At 38.4% G+C, this 25496-nt stretch overlaps 8 protein-coding genes and 1 long non-coding RNA gene across 9 annotated transcripts; 4 read left to right on the top strand and 5 right to left on the bottom strand.

The window, feature by feature from the left end:
- Positions 1–582: 582 nt before the first annotated feature.
- LOC104718938 (DExH-box ATP-dependent RNA helicase DExH16, mitochondrial) lies at positions 583–4760 on the bottom strand. Its single transcript, XM_010436765.3, has 17 exons — positions 4545–4760; positions 4234–4431; positions 3841–4000; positions 3548–3669; positions 3268–3458; positions 3044–3184; positions 2789–2911; positions 2503–2580; positions 2239–2407; positions 2043–2155; positions 1882–1962; positions 1738–1803; positions 1588–1652; positions 1448–1493; positions 1227–1343; positions 1055–1146; positions 583–967 (listed from the first exon to the last, which is right to left on the bottom strand). The coding sequence occupies exons 2-17, from the start codon at positions 4298–4300 to the stop codon at positions 886–888; spliced, it is 1713 nt and encodes a 570-aa protein (XP_010435067.1). The 5' UTR covers positions 4301–4431; positions 4545–4760; the 3' UTR covers positions 583–885.
- On the top strand, positions 4708–6661 carry LOC147936083 (proteasome subunit beta type-2-B-like). Its single transcript, XM_087470130.1, has 3 exons — positions 4708–5040; positions 5147–5270; positions 6193–6661. Exons 1-3 carry the CDS (start codon positions 4883–4885, stop codon positions 6523–6525), a joined length of 615 nt encoding a protein of 204 aa, XP_087326256.1. The 5' UTR covers positions 4708–4882; the 3' UTR covers positions 6526–6661.
- LOC104718935 (non-specific lipid transfer protein GPI-anchored 25-like) lies at positions 6220–7804 on the bottom strand. Its single transcript, XM_010436761.3, has 3 exons — positions 7356–7804; positions 7221–7277; positions 6220–7139 (listed from the first exon to the last, which is right to left on the bottom strand). The coding sequence occupies exons 1-3, from the start codon at positions 7735–7737 to the stop codon at positions 6916–6918; spliced, it is 663 nt and encodes a 220-aa protein (XP_010435063.1). The 5' UTR covers positions 7738–7804; the 3' UTR covers positions 6220–6915.
- A 333-nt stretch (positions 7805–8137) lies between these two features.
- On the top strand, positions 8138–9095 carry LOC104718934 (non-specific lipid transfer protein GPI-anchored 26-like). Its single transcript, XM_010436760.2, has 3 exons — positions 8138–8612; positions 8704–8736; positions 8816–9095. The coding sequence occupies exons 1-3, from the start codon at positions 8297–8299 to the stop codon at positions 8947–8949; spliced, it is 483 nt and encodes a 160-aa protein (XP_010435062.1). The 5' UTR covers positions 8138–8296; the 3' UTR covers positions 8950–9095.
- Positions 9096–9818: 723 nt separating this feature from the next.
- LOC147936082 (uncharacterized) lies at positions 9819–11539 on the bottom strand. The gene is made up of 3 exons (XR_015568976.1): positions 11408–11539; positions 10694–10771; positions 9819–10374 (listed from the first exon to the last, which is right to left on the bottom strand). It is a non-coding gene; the product is annotated as an uncharacterized LOC147936082 (long non-coding RNA).
- Positions 11540–13912: 2373 nt separating this feature from the next.
- Positions 13913–14516, top strand: LOC104718932 (uncharacterized). Its single transcript, XM_010436759.3, has one exon. The coding sequence runs from the start codon at positions 14036–14038 to the stop codon at positions 14354–14356; it is 321 nt and encodes a 106-aa protein (XP_010435061.1). The 5' UTR covers positions 13913–14035; the 3' UTR covers positions 14357–14516.
- Positions 14456–16983, bottom strand: LOC104718933 (pentatricopeptide repeat-containing protein At4g14820). Its single transcript, XM_019230594.2, has 2 exons — positions 16341–16983; positions 14456–16267 (listed from the first exon to the last, which is right to left on the bottom strand). The coding sequence occupies exons 1-2, from the start codon at positions 16892–16894 to the stop codon at positions 14878–14880; spliced, it is 1944 nt and encodes a 647-aa protein (XP_019086139.2). The 5' UTR covers positions 16895–16983; the 3' UTR covers positions 14456–14877.
- Positions 16984–20464: 3481 nt separating this feature from the next.
- LOC147936081 (uncharacterized) lies at positions 20465–20995 on the bottom strand. Its single transcript, XM_087468583.1, has one exon. The coding sequence runs from the start codon at positions 20993–20995 to the stop codon at positions 20465–20467; it is 531 nt and encodes a 176-aa protein (XP_087324709.1).
- Positions 20996–24775: 3780 nt separating this feature from the next.
- Positions 24776–25465, top strand: LOC104718929 (uncharacterized). Its single transcript, XM_010436756.2, has one exon. The coding sequence runs from the start codon at positions 24921–24923 to the stop codon at positions 25368–25370; it is 450 nt and encodes a 149-aa protein (XP_010435058.1). The 5' UTR covers positions 24776–24920; the 3' UTR covers positions 25371–25465.
- The last annotated feature ends 31 nt before the right edge of the window (positions 25466–25496 follow it).

Raw genomic sequence — 25496 nt, 5'->3', positions numbered from 1 at the left:
TCTTTGTCTCAAGCGGCGTAACACAACCAAAACACGACCTAGGTCGTTCTCCCACTTATCACGGTTCGATGGTTTTCCTTAAACCAAACCGACCAAAATCGACAAATATGACAAACTCGTTGAACCATAAATTATTGGTGTCGATCAAAACCCCTCCCCAAAACTTACATTATAGTTTGCGGATGTTACAGAACTATAATTAGTTTTTTTCCTAGGATAAAACCACAAAATGATAAATGGTGGCTTTAGATCATAAGAGGTCTACAACTGGTTCATATTGGAGAAGGGAAAAATGACATGTTAAGAGTTTTTTTGTTTGTTTTATGTGTTTAATTACTTCGTTCCAAAGTACAAATGAATTTAATTAATTAAGTCTAAACAACAAAAGAGGACAGATGTTAGATAGATAATGTTATATAAGATTATTGATGTGGCTAAGCTATTTGCACTTATAAAAGGTTGTGCAACTTCATGTGAACATTAGAAAATGTGTTTTTGGGTTCTCATAAAATTTTGAAAATAGTCTATTGGGGAAATGTACAAACTAATCAAATTGTCATAAAAGAAAGAATTAAAAAGAACTGAGAGAAAAATTATTTCATCATTTAATTCAACAACATGAATTGGTTATATCATGGAACGCATGCTATATATGTCTTACATCTCAAAGCATGTCGTTTGCTTGAACAAAGTGGTAAAATAAACAAATAAATCAAATGGGTTATCTACTGTTAAATTTTCAATGAAAAACACATGACAACTTTAGAATGCTCCACTATCAAGTAGCTAAGATCTTGTAGCACAATCACTTGCTTTACTTTTTTCTTAGTGACCACACCAACGAACAGAACAAGAAAATTATCCAACCAAGCTTGAAGTGTATTCTCAGAATTTTTGTCGCCTTAGATATCGTGAGACGCGGGTAGGAGAGTTTAATCTATTTCCCTCTAAGAATTGCTCAATCAATCTGTACAATCCAGTCGTTACTTTGGATCAAAAAGTGGAGCAAAGCAGAGGAAAAGATAATGCCATTTTGCTAATTCTAGCTACTTACAAATTGCAGATAGACTTTTGCGAAGTTGCTACTTCGCGGTCAGGAAAAGAATCCTCTAGCCTTAAGCTTAACCATACGTACAGATCCAAAACCTGTTCAATCATCATCTAGTTAAACTAAACAAATCCAAACTTTTCTCTTGATTTTGGTTAAAGAACAAGAAAGATGTTACCTTGTGAATGGATTCAAGTTCCTTGAGTTCTGTTGGTGTTTTGGGAACCTTAACTCTGTCGGGTGCAAGTATCTCCCGGAGTCTCACAACGCCTGCCTTTGAGAAGTTTTGAGCAAACTGATGGAAGAAGAAAAAAGTAAAAATGAACTATTGTTTTGCACAAAACGATGCCACTATCGATCACTTAAAAGAAAAATGATAAAGAGGTCTACGGTTTTTACCTGCGCAAGTCCCTGACCTGAAATTTCGTCATTCACATCAACTGGACTGCACACAAGTAACGCTAGATCAGCCAAAGCTTGTATTTGTTTGAATTTTCTTGGATCCAGAAAAGACAAAAAAATTATTATTTTGCTATTACCTGACCACAAAAAGGTATTTCTCTTGCAATCCGAGGGGTAATTCATCAACAATAGCGGCAACTTTCTGAAAAATTAAGACTAGGATATTGTGTTAAGAAAACAATCTCTTTCTGATGTCTGAACAAAACTACATCATAGCTGGACTTTACCATCATGTCTTCAACATTAGAGATGAAGTAGTTCGAAGAAAGCTTAGCATTTTCAACAAAGTGTTCCTGCCAAAGTTAATGAGCCATGAATTCAGATCCACTCAAAAGGACCAAAAATAACAAAAGTAGAAAAATGTATCTTACCAATATCTGGTACAACCCGTGTTTAGGGTGTGCTAGGGAATACCTACACAGGAGGTCAAATGTTGGAAATAGTCCAGCACGCTGCATGATAGACGTTTCATGTAAACTTAGACGAGAAGGAAAAAAGATGTAGAGAACTAACTTAAAGCTATAAAAATAACCTCAAGAAGAGGTGAAGGAGACTTGAGAGACGCGTGCAGCAACGGAAGATCTTCTTTGTGCAAACAAGTTACTTCACCAATAGGGAACTTTGATTGGAATCGGCCAGCTCTCCCTACGTAGGACCATGAGAACATAAGAAAGGACATACCATCACTCTTGCAGTTTTTAATTGTTTTTTTTCTTGTTGAAATATACCTGCAATTTGTTTAATCTCAGATACTGTTAGGTCTCTGGTCCCGGTACCATCAAATTTTTGGAGGGTCGAGAAGATAATCCTTGAAATATTCAAATTAAGACCCATGCCAATCGCATCGCTGGCAACAAGAACATCAAAGTCATTGGTCTCGTCATTAAACCTTGTCGCCTGCAGATTTTAAAGCATTTCATTTGGGGAATCAAAAGAGATCATTCTTAGACCATCCAGTTAAGCCTAGAGCCAAAACAGTACGGAACTCAAACCTGTGCCGTGCGAGTCTCGGGAGGCAATGAACCATAAACCACAGAACAAAGATGGTTCCCCGCACGTTCAATAATTTTCTACAAAAAGGTATAAAACATGAAGACTAAGAGTAAAGAATATGTATAGGCAACAGAATAATATTCAATACTCATGATGCGTAGAGGATAGAGCTATTTAAGCATTTAGTATGATGCCAAAAAGTTTATTTTCTTTCTGGCAGCAAACTCAAGCAGAAAAATGCAAAAAAAAATACAGGAAGAGAGAACAAGATAAATAAGTGCTAACCTTATATGCATATATATCTTTTCGGGAAAAGGTGACAAGGCAGTCCCCAGTTTTAATACTGGAAACTGATGAAACAGGCTCCTTCAGAGGGACTAATGGTGAAAGCCTCTCATATGTATGAACCTTAATACGAAATAAAAGGAATCAAGAGGTCATGATTACACCAAGGGTGTCTTAAATAATACAGTATTTTAATATAGATAAGAAAGAATTAAAAAAGAGAAAGGTACTCTAGCTTGAATAAACATGATATACCTCGACATCATCTCCAGTTACTTTCAGTATATCTTCAACAAGAGGTACGACAGCAGGGTCGCCGCATAAATGTAGCTCATCAGCTGCGATTCCAAGTAGAGCACGAGTAAATGCAAATCCCCTTTGTGTACAACCCACCATCTGAAATTAGGGGAAGAAAGGAGGAGAATAAGAAAACAAACAGCTATTTTCAATTTCTTCAGCCAAAGTCAAGCAAGACTAGCCTGAATTTCGTCAATGATGGCACAGTCGTAGACAGATGTAACATCAGCCATTTCAACTGTCACAGCTTTGTGTGTTGCCCCTTCCTTTAACTCTTTCTCTTGTCCCGTGATCAAATCACAAGGAACATTTGCTTTGTTTAAACGTTTAGCTACCTCCCATGCCAACAACCTTAACGGACCACAATATACACCTTCAAGTGAAAAAAGCAAATCATAAACAATTCAAGAAATGGTTTTCCAAAAAAAACAAAAGGTTTAGTAGTCACCTTCTAAGGCATACCTGAAGAACTCTTCTCAAGGTGCTTAAGGGCACTATATGTCTTCCCGCTGTTTGTTGGGCCAACATGTAGAATGACCTTACGCTTCTTCTTCCGAGCAATAGGATACCATGTATGAGGACAGCTGAAAATTTCAAGGTTATGACATGAATACTAATTGTATCTCTACAACAACAGCATAGTTAAGATCTAAACAAAGAAACTGCAACAAGAATCACGATTCATTGCTATTAGGGAGCTAACATAATATCCATGTCTTATCAAACAATGAACCTACAAGAAGTATTGGTCTTACGTGAGATCAGTGAAATCGAACGTTGAGGTAGCTTCCGTGCCAGTGAAGTCGAACTTTGGGGGTCCAGAGTTCTTTCTGTAGTTCCTAGTCAATGAACCTAATCTCAAAACCTCACCAAACTCAGTTTCCAATTGAAACCGCCACAAACTTCCCTTATCAGCTGAAAATTTTAGCCAACACGAAGACATCATAAGATACAACATAACCAATCTAATCTTCTTCTAAACACTACACATAGTCAGAGCTCATAAAGTTCACATTTTTGCGAATTCACAATTTAAAAGTTTCAAACTTTAAACTGGACTCAACTATGTAAATTCCCAGTAATTCCTAAAAAACTAAACTTGAAAAAGAAAAAAACAGAGCATAAAGGGGTATTGATGATGACCCAACCTTGAAGAACACGAGAAATCCCCAAAGCTGAAACCTTTCGAAACCCAACAACAGCAGAATACGCCATTTCTAAGAATTTGTCGTAGCTATTGAAGCGAAGAACAGAACACTTTTCGTTATCCCTTGTTCACCATGATCAATACAGCTCAAGTAGAATCACGACACCTTTCATTTGCTTTGAACACATAAATTAAACTCCTTTTGATTTCAATCGAGGAGGAGGAGACAAACAAAAAGGAGAAATTAAATCAAATACTCTTTTTATAATTTAGAAATTGAAGGCAAACAATCTCAGAGTTCCATTGTTAGACCTTATTCTTCTCAGAGGGGTCGGCGACTCAGCAAGAAGCGGGAGAGAGAAGAAAACGAGAGGTTCCTTTTTATTTACAAATCAACCCCTGAATTTTTCCTATTACTCTAACTTACACCCTCCTACTTTAATAAATAGATATTTCAGACATTAGTCCTTATTGTAACGTAAGTTGTCGAAAATACCCTTGTCTATCTTATAGAATTACGCAAATCAACCCATCTTGTTCGCCAAGTCGCTTTGATCTATAAGCTCCCAGCGACCGGAAGAAACGAATCAATCGGGAAAAAACGAACTGAGAAAATTTTTTGGCTGTCTGAGAAGAAACAGATCTGAAGTATGGAGTGTGTATTTGGTCTAGTTGGCAATGGATTCGCAATCGTGGCGGCGGATACTTCGGCAGTTCATAGTATCCTTCTCCATAAGAACAACGAGGACAAGATCATGGTTCTTGACTCTCACAAGCTCATCGCTGCTAGTGGCGAGCCTGGTGACCGGTAAAAAAAAACTTCATCCATTTCTCTCTATCTCTCTCTCTCTCTCTCTATGTGATCAGTAAGTAGTACATGGGATTTGATTTTGTGTGTTTTGGGGGCTTTTTAGGGTTCAGTTTACGGAGTATGTTCAGAAGAATGTGTCACTTTATCAGTTTCGTAATGGGCTCCCTTTGACTACTTCTGCTGCTGCTAACTTCACTCGTGGAGAGCTCGCTACTGCTTTGAGAAAGGTCAGCTGTCTAGGGTTTTCAATTTTTTTCAGAATTTTGGGAGTTGATTTATATCTGAGATTTGGGGAATTAAGAGTTTCTAATCTCTTTGCTTTAGATGCTTTTATGAAATAGTGAGATAGTGGAAGATCAGTAGATAAATCGATTGTGGAGTAACCACTTAGTGCTGCTTATTCATGATTTTAGTTTCCTCTTAGGTTTCATGTAAATTTTGTTGAATGTTTCCTCTGTCATACTGTGGTTTTGATAGTATTAAGGTGTTTGATACTTGATGCTTGTTGATTAGCTTAACCCCTTGGGTTTTTCAGTTCCTCTTGTGTGGTGTTGTAAAACCATTGTTGTGATACAAGTAGTTCTGAGATTCCAACCATGATGAGTTGAAGTTAGCTATACTTTTGTTCTCCCATTACGATTTTCATTACCTCAGAGTAGCTAAATGCCGTTGGAAATTATACCTAATGTTGTTCATTATTTAGACAAAGTGTGGCCCTTTAGAATATTCAAGGTAGTTGAGAAAGATAATGAGACTATTCTACACTTTGTTGCATTATTATGTGTTTGGATGTTACAAAAGTTTTTCTTTGAATTGGATGAAATTATGAAATTAAGAATTTTGATGCAGAAATTTAGAAAGCCTGACAGTTTTCTTCTGCCAAGCTTGATAAGAATATACAAGGTTACTCTGATTTCCGTGAAAATCTGATCCTCAAGGCTAACTGATTTGGGATTAGTTTACCCATTTTGGGATGATCTTCCAACTTTTAGACGGTGTGGATAGTGGGGTAACCCATGAAGCCTTTGCTACAAAGATTGTTAATGATTTGATGGATGATGTGGCTTCTTTTGGTTGTTTATGACTGGTCTGCATATTCGCACTTAAGTTTTGAGATTTCTCATTGCTGTCTGTTCTGCTTGATTCCAGAACCCGTACTCGGTGAACATCCTGATGGCTGGATACGACAAAGAAGCCGGCGCATCTCTATACTACATCGACTACATTGCAACCCTTCACAAGGTTGATAAGGGAGCATTCGGTTACGGCTCATACTTCTCTCTCTCAACAATGGACAGACACTACCGCAGCGACATGACTGTTGAAGAAGCCATTGAATTGGTCGACAAGTGCATACTCGAGATCAGGTCAAGGCTGGTCATTGCGCCACCAAACTTTGTAATCAAGATTGTTGACAAGGACGGAGCCCGTGAGTATGGTTGGCGTCTGTCTGTAAATGACGTCACCACCGCTGCTGTCTGAGTTGTTTTTTATTGGGTTTATTAGACGTTTATGTTATTACTCAGCTCATATTTACTTCTCTGTTGAACTTTCAAGCTCCCTGGATATTAAAAGTTCCTAGATAATGATGATGATATGCATGTGTTGAACTTTGAAATGAACTTTGTCTTTTTTTTTCTTGCGTATGATATGAAGCAAAAAGTAATGAAATGGAAAACCTAAACCTCTTCTTCCACTATATCATCTTTGTTCAAGGAAACACTACTCAAAGCTGACACAGCCACACTAATAGTAGCAGTAAAGCAGCTGAACATACTCAACAGTAGAAAGATTTTAACTACACAGCCCAATGGTAAAATCTATGCGTCAATGAAGTAAACCTAAGCAGTAAGCAAGCAAGCACAGAGAGCTTCATACCATACAGATGCGTGTGAGGAGTATAGAAGTGGCCAGAGTCATGATGATGGTCGATAGAGACCAGAAGTTTCTGATCTTTGGATAGCTGCTAGAGATGTATTGTGGAGCCGGTGGTGGTGGTGGTGTTACAGCAGCTGTTTCCGGTGAGAATTGATCGGAACTTGGTGAGGTTTCTGGTGCTAAGCCGACCGATTGAGGAGAAGCGGATCCTCCATTACCTGCAGATTTTGACATAAACGAAGCTCAAGTCTCATATCAACGAAACTTAACAAAATCCATCGGAATGATCCGTTTCTCACCGGGAACAAACGGATTAGTGAACTGGATACTCTGAAGCGGCGGAAGCTCCGGCGACTCTGCACCACATATCAAATCCCTAAAAATCACACATCTACGATTCGATTCAATCGGAATAGAAGGACTCGAAATTAAACCTGATGGCGAGCAGCGAGACTCAAAAGATTCGTCGGAGCTCCGATCGGTACAGATCTGGGAAAGAGAAACCAATCTAGATCGATCCAACGGGAACCCAAGGATCATCGGCTGCCGGAGAAGATAACAGAGGCAGTTCCCGGCGCTGGAATAAATCGACGAGGTGAAAACGGAGCAGCAAATAGGATTCGGAGTCTCTGAGATGTTGTTAGGTGGAGCGGAGACGTAAGGAAGACAAGGAGAAAACATGACGAGCTCCTCCGTACAGGTCAGGATCTGTGGAGCTGAAGAAGACGAAGGTGCCTGAAGCGTCGCGTATACGGCGGAGGAGAAGAGGATCGCGAGTATAAGGATGAAGACGACGGTTTTGATTGTTGCGGCCATTGTTGTTTCTGTTGTTGTTTCAGATCTCTCTCTCTTCTTCTTCGTGATGAGTTAGTTACAGAGCTTTGGCTGAGTCGTAGTGACGACGAGTATATAAGGATGGTGGCTGGCGGGAAATAAAAAAAAAAAAAAAGCTTGTGGAGGTTTTATGTGAAGTTACGAATTTGCCCCTGCGTTGATTTTTTTTTGGGTGGGTTGATGATGCTGCTGAGTTGGTTATTAGTGACTGGGCCACTAAGGTGCGTCCACGTGTAGAGATTGCTTTTGATCTGGTGGGCTTTTAAATGATAGCTAAAAAGCCCGTAATGATAACGCAAAACATTTATAAAAAAAAACTTCATTAAACCAGTCACAATAACGTAACCAAATTCTTTCACAAGGTGTTTGGAAAAGTTTGGTCATGCAAATTGAGCCACATCCTTGTTTTTCGTCTTTTTCTTGCGGCCTCAACTTCTTTACGTACCTCCTACAAAATACTCAAAACACTAACCATTATACACAAACAAACTAAAATTTAATTCTTGAGAGATTTTTTGGAGCAACACAAGTAAAAGTTAACATGAAACCTGGAATGTGTTTACTGTTGTTTATAGCGTTAATGGCAGTGATGTCGACAGTTTCTGCTCAGTCGTCGAGTTGCACGGATGTCCTAATCAGTATGGCACCGTGCCTCGGCTTCATCACTCAAAACACTTCTTCTCCGTCTCAACAATGTTGTAATCAGTTGGCTCATGTTGTCCGGTATTCTTCTGAGTGTTTGTGTCTAGTTCTCGAAGGTGGAGGTTCTCAACTTGGAATGTTTGTTAACGAGACACAAGCTCTTGCTTTGCCTAACGCTTGTCATGTTCAAACTCCTCCTGCTAGTCGCTGCAATGGTAAAGATAAAGACTCATCACTGCCCATTAGATTCATCTTTTCGATTTCTTAATTTAGTCTCTCACGCATTAGGAGTTTTATCATTTTCAGGTGGTTCTTCGGATAATTCGCATGCAACTTCAGGTAATGAGATAATTAATTAATTATATGGAACCTAATCGTATCGTATCTATTTTGACATAGTTATTATCTCTATGAACAGGACATGGACATGGATCAAAAACAGTCCCAGCTGGAGACAAGTCATCATCTGATAGGAGTTCTAGCAATTTCTCGTTCCCTCTACTCGCCATCCTTTCGGCAACTTCGTACATCACAATCTTTATAAAATACTGACTTATTTTACCCATAAAAAGCTTTCGGCCTAAAGAACATATTCGTTTTTAGTCTCTCTATTAAATCGCAGTGTATTTGTGGTATTGGTTTGTAGTGCAAAGAGTGTTGCATCTCTTTTCTTTATGCAATGATATTATTTTCTACAACATGTTTGAATTATATATGCGATATGTTTTATACTTTTATGTTTATATAAGTTATCATTCTTTGCACGTTTTTTCTTTGTTAGAAAGTTGGACCGCGCTATGCCCCGGTTTGGATGTTTATTTATTTTTATTATATTTTTTTCTATTTTTTCGGATTTCATAATAATTTAATATATGTTGTTTAAAATCAAGTTTCATAATAATTTCAATGGTAATTTTTTATTATTATTATTATGATTTACATCATCATATGATACTTGAATTTTTTATTTTATAAAATCATTTTTGGATATATTTTAAATTTTATTACCCTAAAAAAGAAGTTTAAAGATTTCAAACACTTAGTCAATATGACCAAATGTATTTTGACTTTATGAATTCATAAATAAAATTCTTTCAATATGACCAAATGTATATTGACTTTATGAATTCATAAATAAAATTCTTTTTTTTTCTATGAAAAAAAAAATTCAAACACTTAATTCTTGATTTGTTTCTCACTCACAAACCCTTTAGAATAGTAACAGAGATTACTGTTTGATATCTACATTGTAATTTGTAAATGTTTTTGATGGATCTTAGTCTTTTAAGCTTAGCACTTCAACCTTTGTCTCATCTCACATAATTTATCTCTTACAACATATTACACTTATTCTTGTCTTTTAGTCTATTTAATTTTTCTGTTAATATTAATTGTAGACTTAAATAAATAATTACATAAAATTATTCAAAAATTGTAGCCTTAAATAAAGAATTATGATTATTTAACAGAAAATTAAATAAACATACTCATTTACATATATGGGCATAAACTACAATAATAGTCCAATGGCTTTTTACCTTCATTGACCAAGTCACATTTATTCTCCTTTGCATCTTCGTCTTCGTCTTCTTCTTCCTCTGCAACCACACCACCAATTCATCTGGTCATGCTTCCTCTTTGCTCTTAATCATCATAGCATCTTTCACTTCTAGTTTTCCTTTTTCTTTTGCAATGAATCAACTTTCAACACTCTCTCTTGATTCATTTGCTTAATCCCCGAAATCCAATTCAATAATTTGATCCCAAGGCTTCTTATTCTCCTGTGTGATTCACCTCTTCAATGTATGAATATCTTTCATGACATTGTCACAGCTTAGTGGTGAGTAATCTTGCTCCCTCATGAATCGATTCTCCTTAATTGTTTTTTTTTTGGTTTGTGAGCTATCTCTCTCACGTTTTCTTCTTTAGTTGTCTATGCAACCTCCTTCTGGTCTCTCTGTGGAGAACTTGAAACGCCTGCATAAGAAGGAATATATTTTCCATCTCTTGTTAGTTTCATATCATAAAATCAAAACAATCCACATAAGAAAACCTTGGAAGTTTACAACAGAGACGGGGTAAACTATCAACCCTGCAATAGTTTCCTTCTTCAACAAAGTTAGTTACTTTTTATTAGGTGATAATACGGGGCACAAACCTTTGAGTATATTGATGGGAGTTCAGAAAATAGATTTAAGAAACAATCAACGGAGAGAAAGGGAGGGATCATATTGCATCAAAACCAAATGTCACAAGACATAGACACAGAGAGAGGGAGGGAGAGAGATCGGCCAACCTGGAATTCAACAAACTGATATTTAACAAAATGTAGCACAAGACTTGATTTTGCAGCCCCCACATCTCCAAGTAATACCTGAAGCACTTAAACCAAGTTAATCACCTAAACAAAATATAAAAAAAAAAAAAAAAAAAGAACAAAACAGACTTGTCTTTCGCTATAGGTGCTAACAAAGAGACCTTAAGTATCCACAATTAAATACCATAATCATTCCACGAGAGTGTTTTAATATCCAGATAGTTCATATTGCTTCAGATAAGCAAATCATTATAAAAGTATCAAAACCACCTCCTTATTGTTTTCTTATCCAGAGCACAATTTTACATCTTTGACACATAACATATCATAACACTAACAAATTTGCTTGGATATTACAATTTTCTGGGTTTAGAACAGACCTCAAACTGATTGTCAGAGATTAAGGACAAGGACACCTTGAAACTTTTCAAATGCTTGAGTTTTAGTTTTCGACCAGACAAACTAACTCGGTCCAGTGAGTGCTATCAAGCTTGTTGCAATGTACTCACAACCTCCGCAGCTTCTTATTGTTTTATGATAAGATATGTGGTTTAAAGCTAAAGAATCAAATCAAAACTAAACAATATGTGACCCATCTCTAAGCTTATCTCCGTAGCTATCACACATCAAGTTCAAAACATAAACCCACAAAAGCAATCAACTTTGTAATCAAAAGGAGAATTAGTTTAATACCCCTTTGTGAGCTCATTTTTGGGAACAAAGAACCACCATAACGGGATCATATTTCGGACTACGGAGACATCGAGATTTGAGGGAGACAAGAAGAAGAAGAACCACCGTGACGGGATCGCATTTCGCGTGACGGGATCACATTTCGCATGACGGAGACATCAAGATTTGAGGGAAACATCCAGATACGACCTATTGCTAATATTGTGAGTCACCAAAATATTGTGCTTAGCTGTATTAATTCTTTTAATTTGATTGGATATTCATTTTAAATGATGTGTCAGTCTCTCCTTCAATACAAAAGCTGAGGTATATTCTGTGAAACATCAAAGTTTTATTGTATTGATGAGTTTATAGATGCGTTGTTTTTGATATAATATAACCAACTCGTTCAATAGATATGTCGTGTTATACATTTATTTACTTGGTTTCTTGGTTTATATGATTTATTTGATTTTGGCCTGTTGTATATAAGAAAACAAATATAACGCATATTCCCTCCATTTGATATTAAACTTGGTCAAAATGAATGTTTTACTTGGTTTTATTGGATTCTACTTTATAAAGATTTTTGAAGAGTTCAACAAAATCATTAAAAGTGAATAAGTGAAAGATTGTTAAAAATTGCTAGAGAGTTTTGTTGATTATTTTTCTAAAATCTTATAAAGTAATCCAAAAAATTCATATATTTTGTGATACTTTCCATAACTTTATTTTATAAATAAAGTGTCTAAAACTATGAACCAATATTATAATAATTGAATTCATTAACAATTCTAGATTCTTTTGTTTTAATTAAATAACACAAAACTTTATAAAAGTCTGAATCCAACAATCCAAATTTATAAGATTTTAAATGACTTTTTACAAATCACAAACTAATAATATTAAACTTTAACAGAGTTTAACAAAATTTTAATCTAATAACAAGAGATTCTACGTAACATTTAAATTCTTTAAAACTCTATTCAAATTTCAAACCAATAACCCCCACATATATGTTTTAATACAAAACGTATTACTTATCTTCCTTAATTTTCTTCAAAATATAATTGACTAGTTCTTTGGTTGGTGTTTTGATATTAAGATACAAAGTTATGAGCGCGCGATAGGCTGTAATAATTTTTTTTTTATATATGTATATTAGTCTGAAACATCACTTAAAATCTAGAGGGAGTACGATTGCTATTACACAAACACATGCATTGTATGAGTACAAATTGTTATCTCAGTCAGTAACACATGTATTGTTGCTATTTTAGTCACCACTTCTAAATATAAAGCTTTGTCCGCTACCGTAAATGTTAATGTCTCACTCTAATCTTTTTCGCAGAGTGTTGTCTCTATCAAAAACAAAAACAAATGTTGCCGGTAATTTTATGAAGGGAATTGTCGTCTTTCTAAAAAATTTTGTAAATCGTCTATTCGTCTTGGTATATTTTCTTTTATTATACATTAGTGTATAGTGATAATCCAATAATGCTACCAATAGAAAGAACGAATGTATGATGTGGAAATTGTAGACATGCAATTTATATATGGCTGAAACCTGGAAGACACTTTCTAGCAAGACTCAAACAAATGTCTAGAGAAGTCAAAGCAAAAATGATAATCGAAATTAACTAATACCTACTTTTTATTACTCTAACTAGTGATTCTCTTATTTTAAAATGTGTGATTGACAAGAAAAAAAAGAAGATTCAGCAAACTCTACAAAACCAGTCCAACTTATTAGAACCTATCTATGTGCGCGATATGATTGCATCTTTCGGCCATCCATATATATATAAGCTGGTTTTGCAGAACAGCCATAAATTTCTATTGAATGCATTTTTTGTATCATAATGAATTTGTAGGTTATATTTATAAGTTATATAGTACCAGTTATTAATTAATAGATATGTGCATGAAATGAAGATCATCAAATAATGGTAGAAGGGGACCCCTTGAACAAGACCACCTTTGTCTCCATTTCCACAAATCACAATCCTATGTCCCTTAGAACATGGAGCCAATTATTGCGACTTCTTGCCCTCCCTTAGTTTTGTTTATATCAAATCTCTTTATTTATCAACACACACATTGGTATCCTGCAATAAATACTTTCATAAACGTGGACTAAACACATCTAAAAACATATCATATCAAAAGTCACGACCTACGATTTCTTTGCTATTGAAATCGTATATTGCTTTCAAAGTTCGGATTGAGTTTATCCTTCTATCTGCCCCCACCTTGAGATCGAGGAATTATGTGGTGCATGCGTTAGTTGAAAAAGCTCTAGCTAGCTAGGGTCATTAGAAATAATTTTATGTTTTGATTTTATGACAATGTACTTCTTTTTCTCGATTACTAATACTAATAATGTATTTGCAAGGTGTAAATAATGCATTTGCTCTACTTCTCAATTTCTCTAGAATATATATTATTTATTGTTCCAAGTCTAGAGCCAACATAAAAACCCCACCATGCAACATGTGTATTATTACGTGTATATAACTTATAACATTTAGCTTTTGTGTTCAACATTCTCATATATATCCACGAAAGCATTCCATAGAGAGAATCATAAATTCTGAAAACTGTGAATATATTTTTCTTTCAGATTTGGAGCTATAGATTGGTTCAATAATGGAGATTGAATCGGTGACGTGTGAATGTTGCGGCTTAACGGAAGATTGTACACAACACTACATTAGTAAAGTCAAAGCTAGCTTCGCCGGGAAATGGCTTTGTGGGCTTTGCTCCGAGGCGGTGAGTGACGAATTCAGCCGTAGTCCGAAGACGACGACGGTGGAGGAAGCTGTGAATGCTCACGTGTCGTTTTGTGGCAAGTTTAACGCCAACCCGGCAGAACTTGTGGCCGACGGCATGAGACAGATGCTTCGGAGGAGGTCCGGTGAGTTGTCGCCGAAGACGTCCAAGAAGTCCGGTAGATCTAATACCACGTAATTGTACATGTGTACTCATCTTTTTCTCATTATCTTCTTTTAGAGTTGGCTAATGTAAAATATGATAAAAGATTGAATAAGTAATCTTTGGAGATAATTGTTTGGAACCCTAAATTGTTTACTTAAGAATGATCACAGTAGAAGAAACTTTGGCGCTCTAACTTTTACAAAGGTTAAAGTTTCATGATATGAAACACCACTAGTAAACATAACTTTTGTGCTAATCTAAAATAATTTTGAATGGAACATAAGAATCTTAGATTATTTAGTATGTACATAACTATAAAATAGAAACTACTCACCAGTAATCTCTGCAAGAACATAGACCGTCTTTATAATGGTGGAAACCTAGTTCGATCTCTCACTATGATCTCTCGTTCATACACTTTGGAGCCGAGCTTGAAGAACGTGTGACAATCCTCACAGACCCTCAGATTCTTTACTATCCTAATTACACCACAAGAGATTCTCTTTTTCTTCTTCCTTATTCATCTAGACCCACAGCAGAGTGTGAGCTTTTAGCTATTGCCATAGAACCAAATCCCTCTTTTCTTCCTCTTCGTCATTCACCAAAACGCTACCAGAGTGTGGAACATAACCGGCCAACTTGAGTTTACTTACAACATCGTCTAGCGTTGCATAAATCTCATCTGATTGCTTATGCCTCTTATCACCAATGAGAAACTCGTGTGATATCCCGTTTAGATCAATCCGACTAAGACCTTTCTCCTTGAACACATTCTTTTCCTCCATAACACGTCTTATTTTCCTTACATCGCCCCATCTCTGTTCTCTAGCGTATATATTGGACATTAATACAAGAGCCCCGTCATGATCAGGCTCCAACTCGAGGATGTGTTTGGCTGCAAATTCACCTAACTCAAGCTCCCCATGGACTCTACAAGCTGACATCAATGATCCCCATATGACTACATTAGGCGCCATTGGCATTGATTCTATAACCTCAACAGCTTCCTGTAAGCGATTAGCTCGACCAAAGAGATCCACCATACATCCATAATGCTCAAGTTTTGGAGTAATATTGTATTCATCAGTCATTGATGCAAAGATCTTTTTACCTTCTTCAACTAGTCCCGAGTGGCTACAACCGTAGAGAACTCCTACAAAAGTAACATCATTGGGCACGACATTTTCCTGCCTCATCCGGGCGAATGAGATAAGCGCATCATTGGCTTTTCCATGCATAGAATAGGCATTGATTATAGAACTCCACGACACTACATTCCTCGTTGGCATCTTCCCAAACACGTCTCTTGCTCCATCCAAACTTCCACATTTTGAATACATGTTAATGAGAGCATTATTTATCGACAACTCTGACTTGAACCCGTTAAGATGCGTGTAACAATGAACCCATTTCGCGTTATCCAGAGTACCAAGGCTCGCACAAGCTGATATAACACTGAACATGGTAATCACATCAGGTTCTATCCCACAGTGACGCATTTCCTCAAAAACTCTTAAAGCTTCTTGAGGATGATCACTTTCAGCATAAGCTGAAATCATTGTGGTCCAACACACCAAGTCTTTCTCTTCCGTTTGGTCAAATATAACCCGGGCATCGTCAAGTCTCCCAGCTTTTGAATACCCAGAAACCATGGCAGTCGAAACAAACAAAGTTCTCACTGACAACTTCTCAAAAAACTCCCTTGCCATATCCATACAGCCTGCTCCAGCATACATAGTAACAAGAGCAGTCAACAAATGAGTATCCATCCTAACATCATTCTCTACCAAAAAATCGTAAATCGCTCTGTTATAGCTCATATTCCCAGTACGACAACAAGCCGAGACAATGTTACATAGAATCATCTCATCTGGCAACACATTAGAACACTTCATCTCCTCAAAAAGCTTAAAGGCTTCATCTAAACGACCGCATCGGCAATACCTACAAACAAGCTTGAAGTTTAAAACTTTAGAGAAGATAAGAAACTACATTGCACTCTGTTTATGAACCTAACCTCTCAATCATAGTATTCCAAGTAACAACATCTCTATGAGACATTTCGTCGAACACTTTACGCGCGCAGTTAATTCTACCGCAAGTCGCATACATATCCATAAGACAAGTCTCTACAAACGGGTCAGACAAAGTCGCAATCTTGAACGCAACGCCGTGAATCTCCATACCTTCGAAAAAGGCCGAGACTTTAGAAGCCGCTTTGAGAATCGGAGGGAAACTAAACTGATCAAGACGACCACCACCATGTCTAATCCTCTGGTAGAACAGAATCGTCGCTCTGGGTTCATTGGAACGAGAGAGATCCCGGAGAAAGGGATTGAACTCTAGTGATTCCGGAGGAGGGGTAATAGAAGAGGAGAAGAGTGAGAGAGCGTAGCTGAGACTGATAGAGGAAGAAGAGATACAGAGGTTGAAGAGAGTGGAGTTGAGGTTGTGGTCGTTTACTGTACGGAGGATATGGGCGTGGAGTTGCTTGACGTTGTTGAGTGTTTTGAGTTTCTCGAGAATGGTATCTGCGGCGGAGACGGCGGTTGAGTGTATCGGACGGTGCATGATTTCATTATTTCAATTTTTTCGGATGTGTGATTTTTCATTTTGTTTGTTTTCTATTAAACTGTTTTTTTTTTTTTGCATAAAGGATAAATTTATTAGACTTTTGTTAACTAATTATTATTGTATATTTAGATAATTTTATATAATTATTAATTTATATTATTAATAAGACAATATATTTACAAACGATTTTCAAAAAATTATTATCTTATTATATTATCGAATTATGTCCAAAATTACAGTAGTTCTCACCTGGAACCGAATAAATTTATTAATTTATCGAGTATTAATTTATAGAGATTCTACTTATTTCTTAGATTATCTTAATTATATATTAGAGTATATTTCTATTTTTTAGCTACATTTTGAAGTTGTTTTTTATAGTATAATTTTATTATTTTGTTCGAAAATTATTCTTTCATACACACCTACATATATGGCATAAAATTACGAGTTTGATTTTTTTTTTTTTTTTTGACAACAAAGGATACAAGATTGGCTCAAACAAGCTAATACGAAGGAACATTGTTAACATAGGTAATTAAATGCGGAACTGTGCGAACGCGACGCGCAAGATTATCCGTTTTACCATTCTGTGAGCGCGGGACGTAGACTAATGAGAAGAAGGCAAACTCCTACTTATCCGCCTGGATGTCCTCCAAATACGGTGTAAAAGCTGGCCACTCGGAGGGCGAAGACACCATCCTCACTACGTCGGAGTAGTCAGTGAGAAAAACAACAGATTGGTTATCCGCTCCAATCATACATCACATGGCCCAGACAAGGGCCTCAATCTCAGTATGAAGAGGGGTCAGACTACGACAAAGATTGGGAGCTCCCATAGTGGGGACGTCACCATAGGGGGACGTGTAGAACCACCCTCTTCCTGCATAACGGTCTGTTGCTTTCCAGGAACCATCTACAAAACAAATGTAACTCGCCAAAGAACTAGGAACCCTGAAACCCCTGCTTCCCTGGGGAACAACCGCAATAGGGATAGTCGATGGGACCACTATGTCCTCTGTTTGAGCCAAAGCCCATGCTTTTGCCTCATCCTCCGCTAGCCGCAGGATCGCTAGGGGGTTGGAATCCAAATTACTGAAGAGTTTATCATTACGCGCTTTCCATATATACCATAGGATCCATGGAAAAAATTCATGTGTCGGAATATTTGTGAATCTCCAAAATAGAAAATCCATGTTTGTGAAAATTGAAGGCGATGGAAAAACACCCAAGGCTGTCGGGAACTGCGACATAGCCCAAACCTGTCTAACAGGTGGACATTCAAAGAGGGTATGATTAACTGTCTCCTCCGGAAAACCACAAAGACCACACGTGGTATCACAACTCATCCCACGTTTTCGTAGTTTAGCTATAATCGCCACACAACCCAAAAGAACTTGCCACATGAGATGACGAAGTTTCGGTGGGCACCTAATTTTCCACACGAAGGCCTGAACAGGAGTAATATCCAGCCCAAAAACGTTCGACCCAGAGGAGGCCATCCGTTGAGGACAGGGACAGTGATATCCTGATTTAACTGAATAGTTACCGCAATTGGTAAAATGCCATCCCGGCAAATCCGGCTTATCCGGTTGCCGCAAAGGTAAGGCAGAAATTATAGCAACATCTTCCGGTACAAACGTAGCCGTAAGCTGAGCCATATCCCAGGAATTAGAACTCCACTCAAAGAAATTTGCAACTCGAAGCAGAGGATCAGAAGGCGATCCTGTGCTCAATGCTGGTCTCGGGGATTGAGCAGGGATCCAAGAGTCAGTCCATACAAAGATGGAAACCCCAGATCCTACTCGTGTAATAAGTCCTTTGTTCACCAGAAAGCGAGCAGAAACTATACTCCTCCACCCGTAGGACGGCGAGTAAGATTTAATTGGATCCAAGGGATCAGAATGCCGACAATATCGTCCTTTAAAAACTCGTGCAAAAAGCGATTCTGGTACCGTAATGAAACGCTAGAGCTGCTTTGCTAGCAGAGCAGTATTATAATCATCCAAACATCGGAAGCCTAAACCCCCGACTTCCTTGCCACTACATAGTTTATCCCATGACACCCAATGGAGCCCTCGTGATTGTCCCGATTAACCTCCACCAACAATTAGAAATCGCACTAGTTAACTTCCGCGTAACCGTCTTAGGTAAACGGAAGCAGGACATCACGAAAGTAGGGACAGCCGTAGCAATAGACTTAATCATTATCTCCTTTGCCCCTTTTGACAAAAGCCTAGCCGGCCACCCACTTGCTCGGGCTTGCAATTTGTCTTGGACAAATGAGAAAAAATTTGTGTTTGCCCCACCCAGGCTTTCTGGGATACCTAAATAAGAACCCATGCCATCCAAATTTGTGATCCCCATAACCCCTTTTAATTCTTCCCTAATCCCAAAATCCACTGTGTGGCCAAACTGGACCGAAGACTTCTGGAAATTGATCTGTTGGCCCGAAACCCGTTCATACCTTTTGAGGATCCCTAAAACCACTTCACATTGCTCCTTTGTGGCCCGACAGAAAGAGAGACTATCATCCGCAAATAAGAGGTGTGAGATAGCAGGACTAGCGGTCGAAACCTTGATACCCGCAAGGAGTTTCAATTGTTCTCCTTTCTGAAAGTGTGCAATAAGTACCTCCGTACAAAGAATAAAGAGATAAGGGGACAAAGGGTCTCCTTGGCGCAGACCCCTAGAGGGAGTAATAGACCCATAGGCTTGCCCATTAAGTAAAACCTTGTATTGAACCGACTTGACACAACACATAATCCATGTTATCCACATCTCACAAAAACCAAACTGCCTGAGTAAATGTTCGACGAAAGACCATTCGACCCGGTCGTAGGCCTTACTCATATCCGTTTTAATAGCCATGAACTTTCCCTTACAAGAGGGGTTTGTTCGTAGGTCGTGAAACATTTCTTGAGCAATCAATATATTATCTGAAATTAGGAGACCCTCTACAAATGCCGATTATGTCTCTGAGACGAGAGATGGTAAAACAGTGCGGAGTCGCTGGCACAGAACCTTTGATATAATTTTATAACCAACGTTGCATAGACTAATAGACCGTAACTCCGTCATCCGTGTTGGCTTGTCCACCTTTGGGATAAGACATATATTTGTCACATTAAGCCTCCTATCAAAATCCCCATTTCTCAGGAAAGAATTGACCGAAAACACGAGATCTGCTTTAACCGTAGCCCATGCCTTTTGGTAGAAAAGAACAATCATCCCATCTGGACCTGGAGCCTTGTCCGGATGCATCATGAAAAGTGCCTGTTTAACCTCAAGTTCTGTAACCTCTCGAGTTAAGAATTCATTTGTTTCCATCGAAATAGAGGGTTGAACCTCATCTAACATTTCCGCAAAATCTGTAGGTTCCAAGGATGTAAAAAGATCCTGAAAATAGGAGACCGAAATATGTTGGATATCCCTCTCTTCCGTCATCCAAATACCATGCTGACCATGGAGACCAACAATCCGGTTTCGAACACGTCTTTGCTTTGTTTGAGCATGAAAATAACCGGTGTTCTGGTCACCAAAGCGCATCCACCGACTTCTGCTTTTCTAGTACCAATACACCTGCTCATCCCTATAGGCCTCCCTTAGGCGCCAAGTAAGCTCCGCCAGTTCATCAACCGAGGTTACATCATCTTCCTGGGCTAGCGCTAATTTGGCCTTGATATCCTCAGTTGTCTCCCGCCCAAAAGGTAATTGCTCTTTCCTCCACCGAGAGATAGCACGACAACATTTGGTGATTTTGTCTACCAGAGAGGAAGAGGTTCTGGCCCCCGTCGAGTCCTCCCATCCCTCAGCAATCGCATCAAAGAAACCCTCCTTATCCAACCACCGCCTATCAAATCGAAAACCACCCCGACTTCGTCGACTTTTATCCTCAATAACTGCTAACAAGGGTTTATGATCCGATGAAATCATCGGTAAATAGTTCGTAAAGGAATCTTTAAACAAATCATGCCACTCCTCATTCGCCAAGGCCCGATCTAAGCGACACCCTATCGGCTTCTTATTCTGCCACCCTCTCCAGGAGAGACTATCTCCAAGAGCAGGAAACTCAAGTAAGCCACAGTGTCGAATCATTATATTAAAAGGTACAAAAGAAGAGGCATGGCACAGAGTACCACCTCGTTTCTCATTATTGCCTTTTAATTCATTAAAGTCTCCAATTAAAACCATGGAGCATCTCTATTCAAACTGATTCTTGTTAATCGTTCCCAAACTATTTCCCGGTTCTTTTGAACCGGATCACCATAAATAAAGGAGAGATAAATTGTTTTGCCTTTGTAAGTATCTTCCACATCAATAATTCGATTGGACTCAAATAAAATGGAAACATTATTATTATTATTATTATTATAAAAAAGTGCAAGACCACCACTATAACCAACATGTTCAACCGTTTTTAAATGTGAATAACCAAAATGAACAACAAAAGGTTCTAAAACAGAAAAAGATTGTCTAGTTTTAGAAAGAAATAGAAAATCAGGCCGATGTTTCCCCCATAAATCCCTAAGATAACCAATAGTTACTTTATTCCCTAACCCTTGACAATTCCAGCTCAAAATCTTCATTTTTCTGATATTGGTTTAGGCGGCTTTGAACCACCAGCTGGTCCCTTCTCCTGCTCCTGGTTCCTCGGGACAGTACCCTCCCCAGCTACATCAGTAGTCTTAGGTGCAGGGCGTTTTCTTGGAGTTGTGCGCAAATACACATTCAGCTTCTTGGAGGCTGCTCCTCTAAAAGCCAAAGGCGGCTTAGCCTTACGAACCTTATCCAGCTGTGGTTCCGAAACTGCCATAGCATCAGCGGTGACCGAAATATCCATAGGATCTCCCCCCGTATCAGCTTCACCCATATCAGCTTCATCCGCTCCTACAGCCGTAGAGGTCGAACCAGCATCTAAAGAAGGATCAGCCAAAGAAACTTCCAAATCTCTGTCAAGCGTGAGATTGGGATCGGCTACCTCTGAAATAAAAGTTGTATCCCCAACCTGATCCATTAGCGGGTCCTCAATTGCCCCAGAAGCTGTCCCGATGATGGTTTGAACCTCCTGAGCCATCGGAGTAAGTCCCTGTCCAGCCTCAGACTGAACCGTGAGATCACTCTAAATCTTTCCTTCGGAATGCTCCACCAGTTTAGGACCCAAATCAGCAGAACTTGAGGCTGTCAAGTTAACCTCCGTACCAGGACCTTCAACATCTCCATGTTCAGCATTCAGTACCGTTCCAGATTCTTGGAAAAGAGGTCGGCGGACTCTCTTGAGCGGAGGGACTCCACCAGTAGAAGTAGGCCTGGCTCCTTGATCCTCGGCTCCCATGATTTGACCTTGTTCCAGGTCATCACCCTGAACCTCCGTTGAAGAGGCAACAATAGTGGCAGCAGTTTGGATCATATAACGATGCTCATTAAACTGTGCATAGTTGTTGTACCACCGGGGTTTAGCAGAGGGTTCACCTGACTCACCATCAGACCCGAAATTGATACCCAAAGCTTGTTTCCCCTTAAACAACCTCTGGTTCTCCTTATTATTTGACGTTCCTTTGTTGTTCACTTCCTTCCCCTTCCCTTTGGTTCTATCAACCCCTTTGTTGTCCATGTCCTTTCCTTTGCCTTTTGATATGTCACTTGTGACAGCTCCTCTATAGCTTTGAAAGGATCTAGATACATCCTCCTCCATGGGGATAGGATGACCGAAAAGCTGACCAGAGGTAATCCTTGAAGAATGCTATAATGGACAGTGATCAACATCGTGGCAGAGACTGTGACACTTCTTACAGAAACTGTGAAGTCTCTCAAAACGCAGAGTAACAATAGTTTCCTGGCCATTGTAAAACTCTATCACCGTTTCAAAGCAAAGAGGGAGAAACCCATTCACCGTCACATGTACCCTTCCTCCATCAATGTCAACCGCTATGACACTTCCCAACTCTGCACCAATGCTTCGAAAAGTTGGTTCAGCCCAAAATTGGAAGGGAACTCCCAACACACGAACCCAGAAAGTCAGGCCAGAAGGATAAGCAGAATCGACTGTTGGCGTCCATCGCACCATCGACACCATCCAGCAATCAAAATGGAAAGGTTCCATTTGAAGAACTTCCGTGATATCCTCCTCATTGTCGAAGTCGAACTGAAACTTCCCAAGGCCTAGATCAACTCCCACCACTTTACCCGCCTAGGTATCTTGATCCTCCGCCTAGGAACCAGACTATCCTCACCCTTGCCAGACACACTCTTTCCCAACAGATCAGCTTGAGACATGATCAAAAACGCAAAGCTCAAACCAACCCACCAGAAGTAATGAAGGAAACAAGATTTTTTTTTTGAAAGCTGTAAGAGCAAGAAACTTAGATGAGAACTGTGATGAGAGAATATCTCTACAGCTCGATCCCTTTTAAACTCTCCAGCCTTCCAAAATAGTCGACCAAACAAATGCATTGATTTGGTAAAAAGATAGCGATTGATGTCCTCTTGATTTGCATACACCATCAGAATATGGAACCGTATCCCCATCGCACCAGAAAAAGGAAATTGAATCCTTACCAAACACATCCAAAGGGCGATCCATCGTGATCTGATACAGAAAACCAGATCCGACAATAAGACCAAAATCCCAGAATAGGAAACCCAGATTTTGTCCGCTTCCATACAAGAATCAGAAGGTTCTGGTTTAACTCGAGTAAAAGAGCTTGACAATAAAACCACATCTCCAGAGAGGAAAATCCCAATCCTAGACTGTCGCAATCGAGATTCACTCTATCTTGATTTGCTCATAGGACAGATCCCATCTTCTTTCCAAATCCTGTTACCCCAATCGCCAATTAGATCAGATCGAGCAACCCAATCAACCCGCGTAAGGAAACAGAGCCCAAACCTTGTAAGCAAGTATCCAATCAGATCGAAAATCCCATACTTGGGTCCTCTCTCTCGCTAAAACATAATAAACTAGATCAGAACCATATCTCAAAGTAATGAAAAAAAATTTTTGCGAGAATTCCCACAAGACTTTCGCTCATTCCAGTAAATACCCAATCTTAGGGAGAATTCCGAGTACCAGTAACCCTCAAAGAATCCAAACCAACCATAGTAGCAACCATACCAATTCATTCAGAACCCTAGATTCGCCGTCGCCATCATTATCATCTTTTTTTTATTATTATTTTTTTTGTTCGTACAATCCTGTTTTTTTTTTTTTTGCACAAAATATTTTTTCTTTCCTTTTTTTTTTGGAACATTACGAGTTTGATTTGACCATACATGTTTTCTTCATTTCTTGATTTATTTATTTTTCTTTCTTACCTTTCTACATTTCAAAGTTATTTTCTGATTTTAATTAGAAGTTTAGCCAATGGTTTTTCTTGGATCACTAGACTTACATTGATTATTTCACTATTCACACATTTTGTGCATAGTTTGGAATCAATATCTAGACCGAAAATAGCCAAATGTAAGAAACAAATTTTGCATATATCTATTAATACTAAATTCTCTCACAAACCTTGCACTTTCCCCTTTTTTTATTTTTCTCAAAAATGATTGTCATAAGTCATTAAAAAAAGAAAGTTGTCATATCTCATAAACTTGTAAAAACAGTAACAAAAGATAAGACCAAATCACACAAAAAGTGATGACCAAAAAAAACAATAAACATAAACCCCACACGTAATCTGCAAGAAGAATTAGCCATTCCTTTTGTCTTTTTTTCCATCTCTTGGCTTCTTCATATATAACAACCTCTCATCCATTTTCATCACTTAATTTGCCTAATCCCAAAATCTTTGATCATAATAATAAATGATCAAAAGATCTCAAGAGTGATAGAGAAAGAGCAAACAAAGACTTATAAACAGAGCCGTAGCTTTTCTGGCAAAAACTTTTGATTCCCACAAAACAAAAAAAAAGGTGATCACTTTTTTTCTTTTATAAAGATTCCTTCATCATCTTTTTTTCTCCTCCTATTAGTTTTGACCCAATCGCTTCTTATCACACTCTTCACAAACCCCAAAATATGAGAATCCTTCCTTTACCTAGAAACAACATTCTCATCCATCATAACGCTCCTCTTGAACCCGGAAAGAAGCTACGACGTCTACCACATATCTTCAGCCGTGTCTTAGAGCTGCCCTTGAAGTCAGACGCTGACGTGGCCGTTCAAGAGAATCCTGACTGTTTCAGGTTCGTCGCGGAAACTAACGGAGGTGGAGGAGGTGTGAGGGCTTACATGGTGGAGATTCATCCTGGTGTGACCAAGATACTAGTGAGAACGAATGGTTCATCGTCTCTTGGTTTGTCTCTGGATGAGCTTGAGCTTGACGTGTGGCGTTTCAGGCTACCGGAATCAACTAGACCTGATCTCGTCACGGTGGACTGCGACGGCGATGGTGAATTGATTGTCACGGTGCCTAAGATTGAAGAAGAAGAAGACAACGGTAGAGATTTGATAGTGCTTGTACATTAGTTAGTAATCTAATGTGATTTGTTGATCATATGATGTTTCTGAAAAATCAGAAAAATCTTGACTTTTTAATCTAATGGCATCAAAGTTACGATCTTTTTAATAGTTTTACTTAGGATTTGCAGAGAG

The sequence above is a fragment of the Camelina sativa genome, chromosome 10, assembly GCF_030686135.1.
Source record: "Camelina sativa cultivar CO46 ecotype springtype chromosome 10, ASM3068613v1".
Taxonomy (NCBI): Eukaryota; Viridiplantae; Streptophyta; class Magnoliopsida; order Brassicales; family Brassicaceae; genus Camelina; species Camelina sativa.
The sequence above is the reverse complement of the archived record's forward strand: the minus strand, read 5'-3'. Positions and strand labels throughout refer to the sequence as shown.

Bases quoted from the DNA above. Each gene is read 5' to 3' on its own strand.
- LOC104718938 (XM_010436765.3), bottom strand. From the start codon at position 4,300: ATGGCGTATTCTGCTGTTGTTGGGTTTCGAAAGGTTTCAGCTTTGGGG. The intron at 4,001-4,233 runs GTTGGGTCATCA...TAAAATTTTCAG, and splicing joins GATTTCTCGTGTTCTTCAAG to CTGATAAGGGAAGTTTGTGG. The intron at 2,156-2,238 runs GTATATTTCAAC...GGTCCTACGTAG, and splicing joins TGAGATTAAACAAATTGCAG to GGAGAGCTGGCCGATTCCAA.
- LOC147936083 (XM_087470130.1), top strand. From the start codon at position 4,883: ATGGAGTGTGTATTTGGTCTAGTTGGCAATGGATTCGCAATCGTGGCG. The intron at 5,041-5,146 runs GTAAAAAAAAAC...GGGGCTTTTTAG, and splicing joins AGTGGCGAGCCTGGTGACCG to GGTTCAGTTTACGGAGTATG. The intron at 5,271-6,192 runs GTCAGCTGTCTA...GCTTGATTCCAG, and splicing joins TCGCTACTGCTTTGAGAAAG to AACCCGTACTCGGTGAACAT.
- LOC104718935 (XM_010436761.3), bottom strand. From the start codon at position 7,737: ATGGCCGCAACAATCAAAACCGTCGTCTTCATCCTTATACTCGCGATC. The intron at 7,278-7,355 runs GTTTAATTTCGA...TATGTGGTGCAG, and splicing joins GTCTCGCTGCTCGCCATCAG to AGTCGCCGGAGCTTCCGCCG. The intron at 7,140-7,220 runs GTGAGAAACGGA...CAAAATCTGCAG, and splicing joins CACTAATCCGTTTGTTCCCG to GTAATGGAGGATCCGCTTCT.
- LOC104718934 (XM_010436760.2), top strand. From the start codon at position 8,297: ATGAAACCTGGAATGTGTTTACTGTTGTTTATAGCGTTAATGGCAGTG. The intron at 8,613-8,703 runs GTAAAGATAAAG...TATCATTTTCAG, and splicing joins TCCTGCTAGTCGCTGCAATG to GTGGTTCTTCGGATAATTCG. The intron at 8,737-8,815 runs GTAATGAGATAA...CTCTATGAACAG, and splicing joins TAATTCGCATGCAACTTCAG to GACATGGACATGGATCAAAA.
- LOC104718932 (XM_010436759.3), top strand. From the start codon at position 14,036: ATGGAGATTGAATCGGTGACGTGTGAATGTTGCGGCTTAACGGAAGAT.
- LOC104718933 (XM_019230594.2), bottom strand. From the start codon at position 16,894: ATGCACCGTCCGATACACTCAACCGCCGTCTCCGCCGCAGATACCATT. The intron at 16,268-16,340 runs GTTAGGTTCATA...GCTTGTTTGTAG, and splicing joins TGGAATACTATGATTGAGAG to GTATTGCCGATGCGGTCGTT.
- LOC147936081 (XM_087468583.1), bottom strand. From the start codon at position 20,995: ATGATTCGACACTGTGGCTTACTTGAGTTTCCTGCTCTTGGAGATAGT.
- LOC104718929 (XM_010436756.2), top strand. From the start codon at position 24,921: ATGAGAATCCTTCCTTTACCTAGAAACAACATTCTCATCCATCATAAC.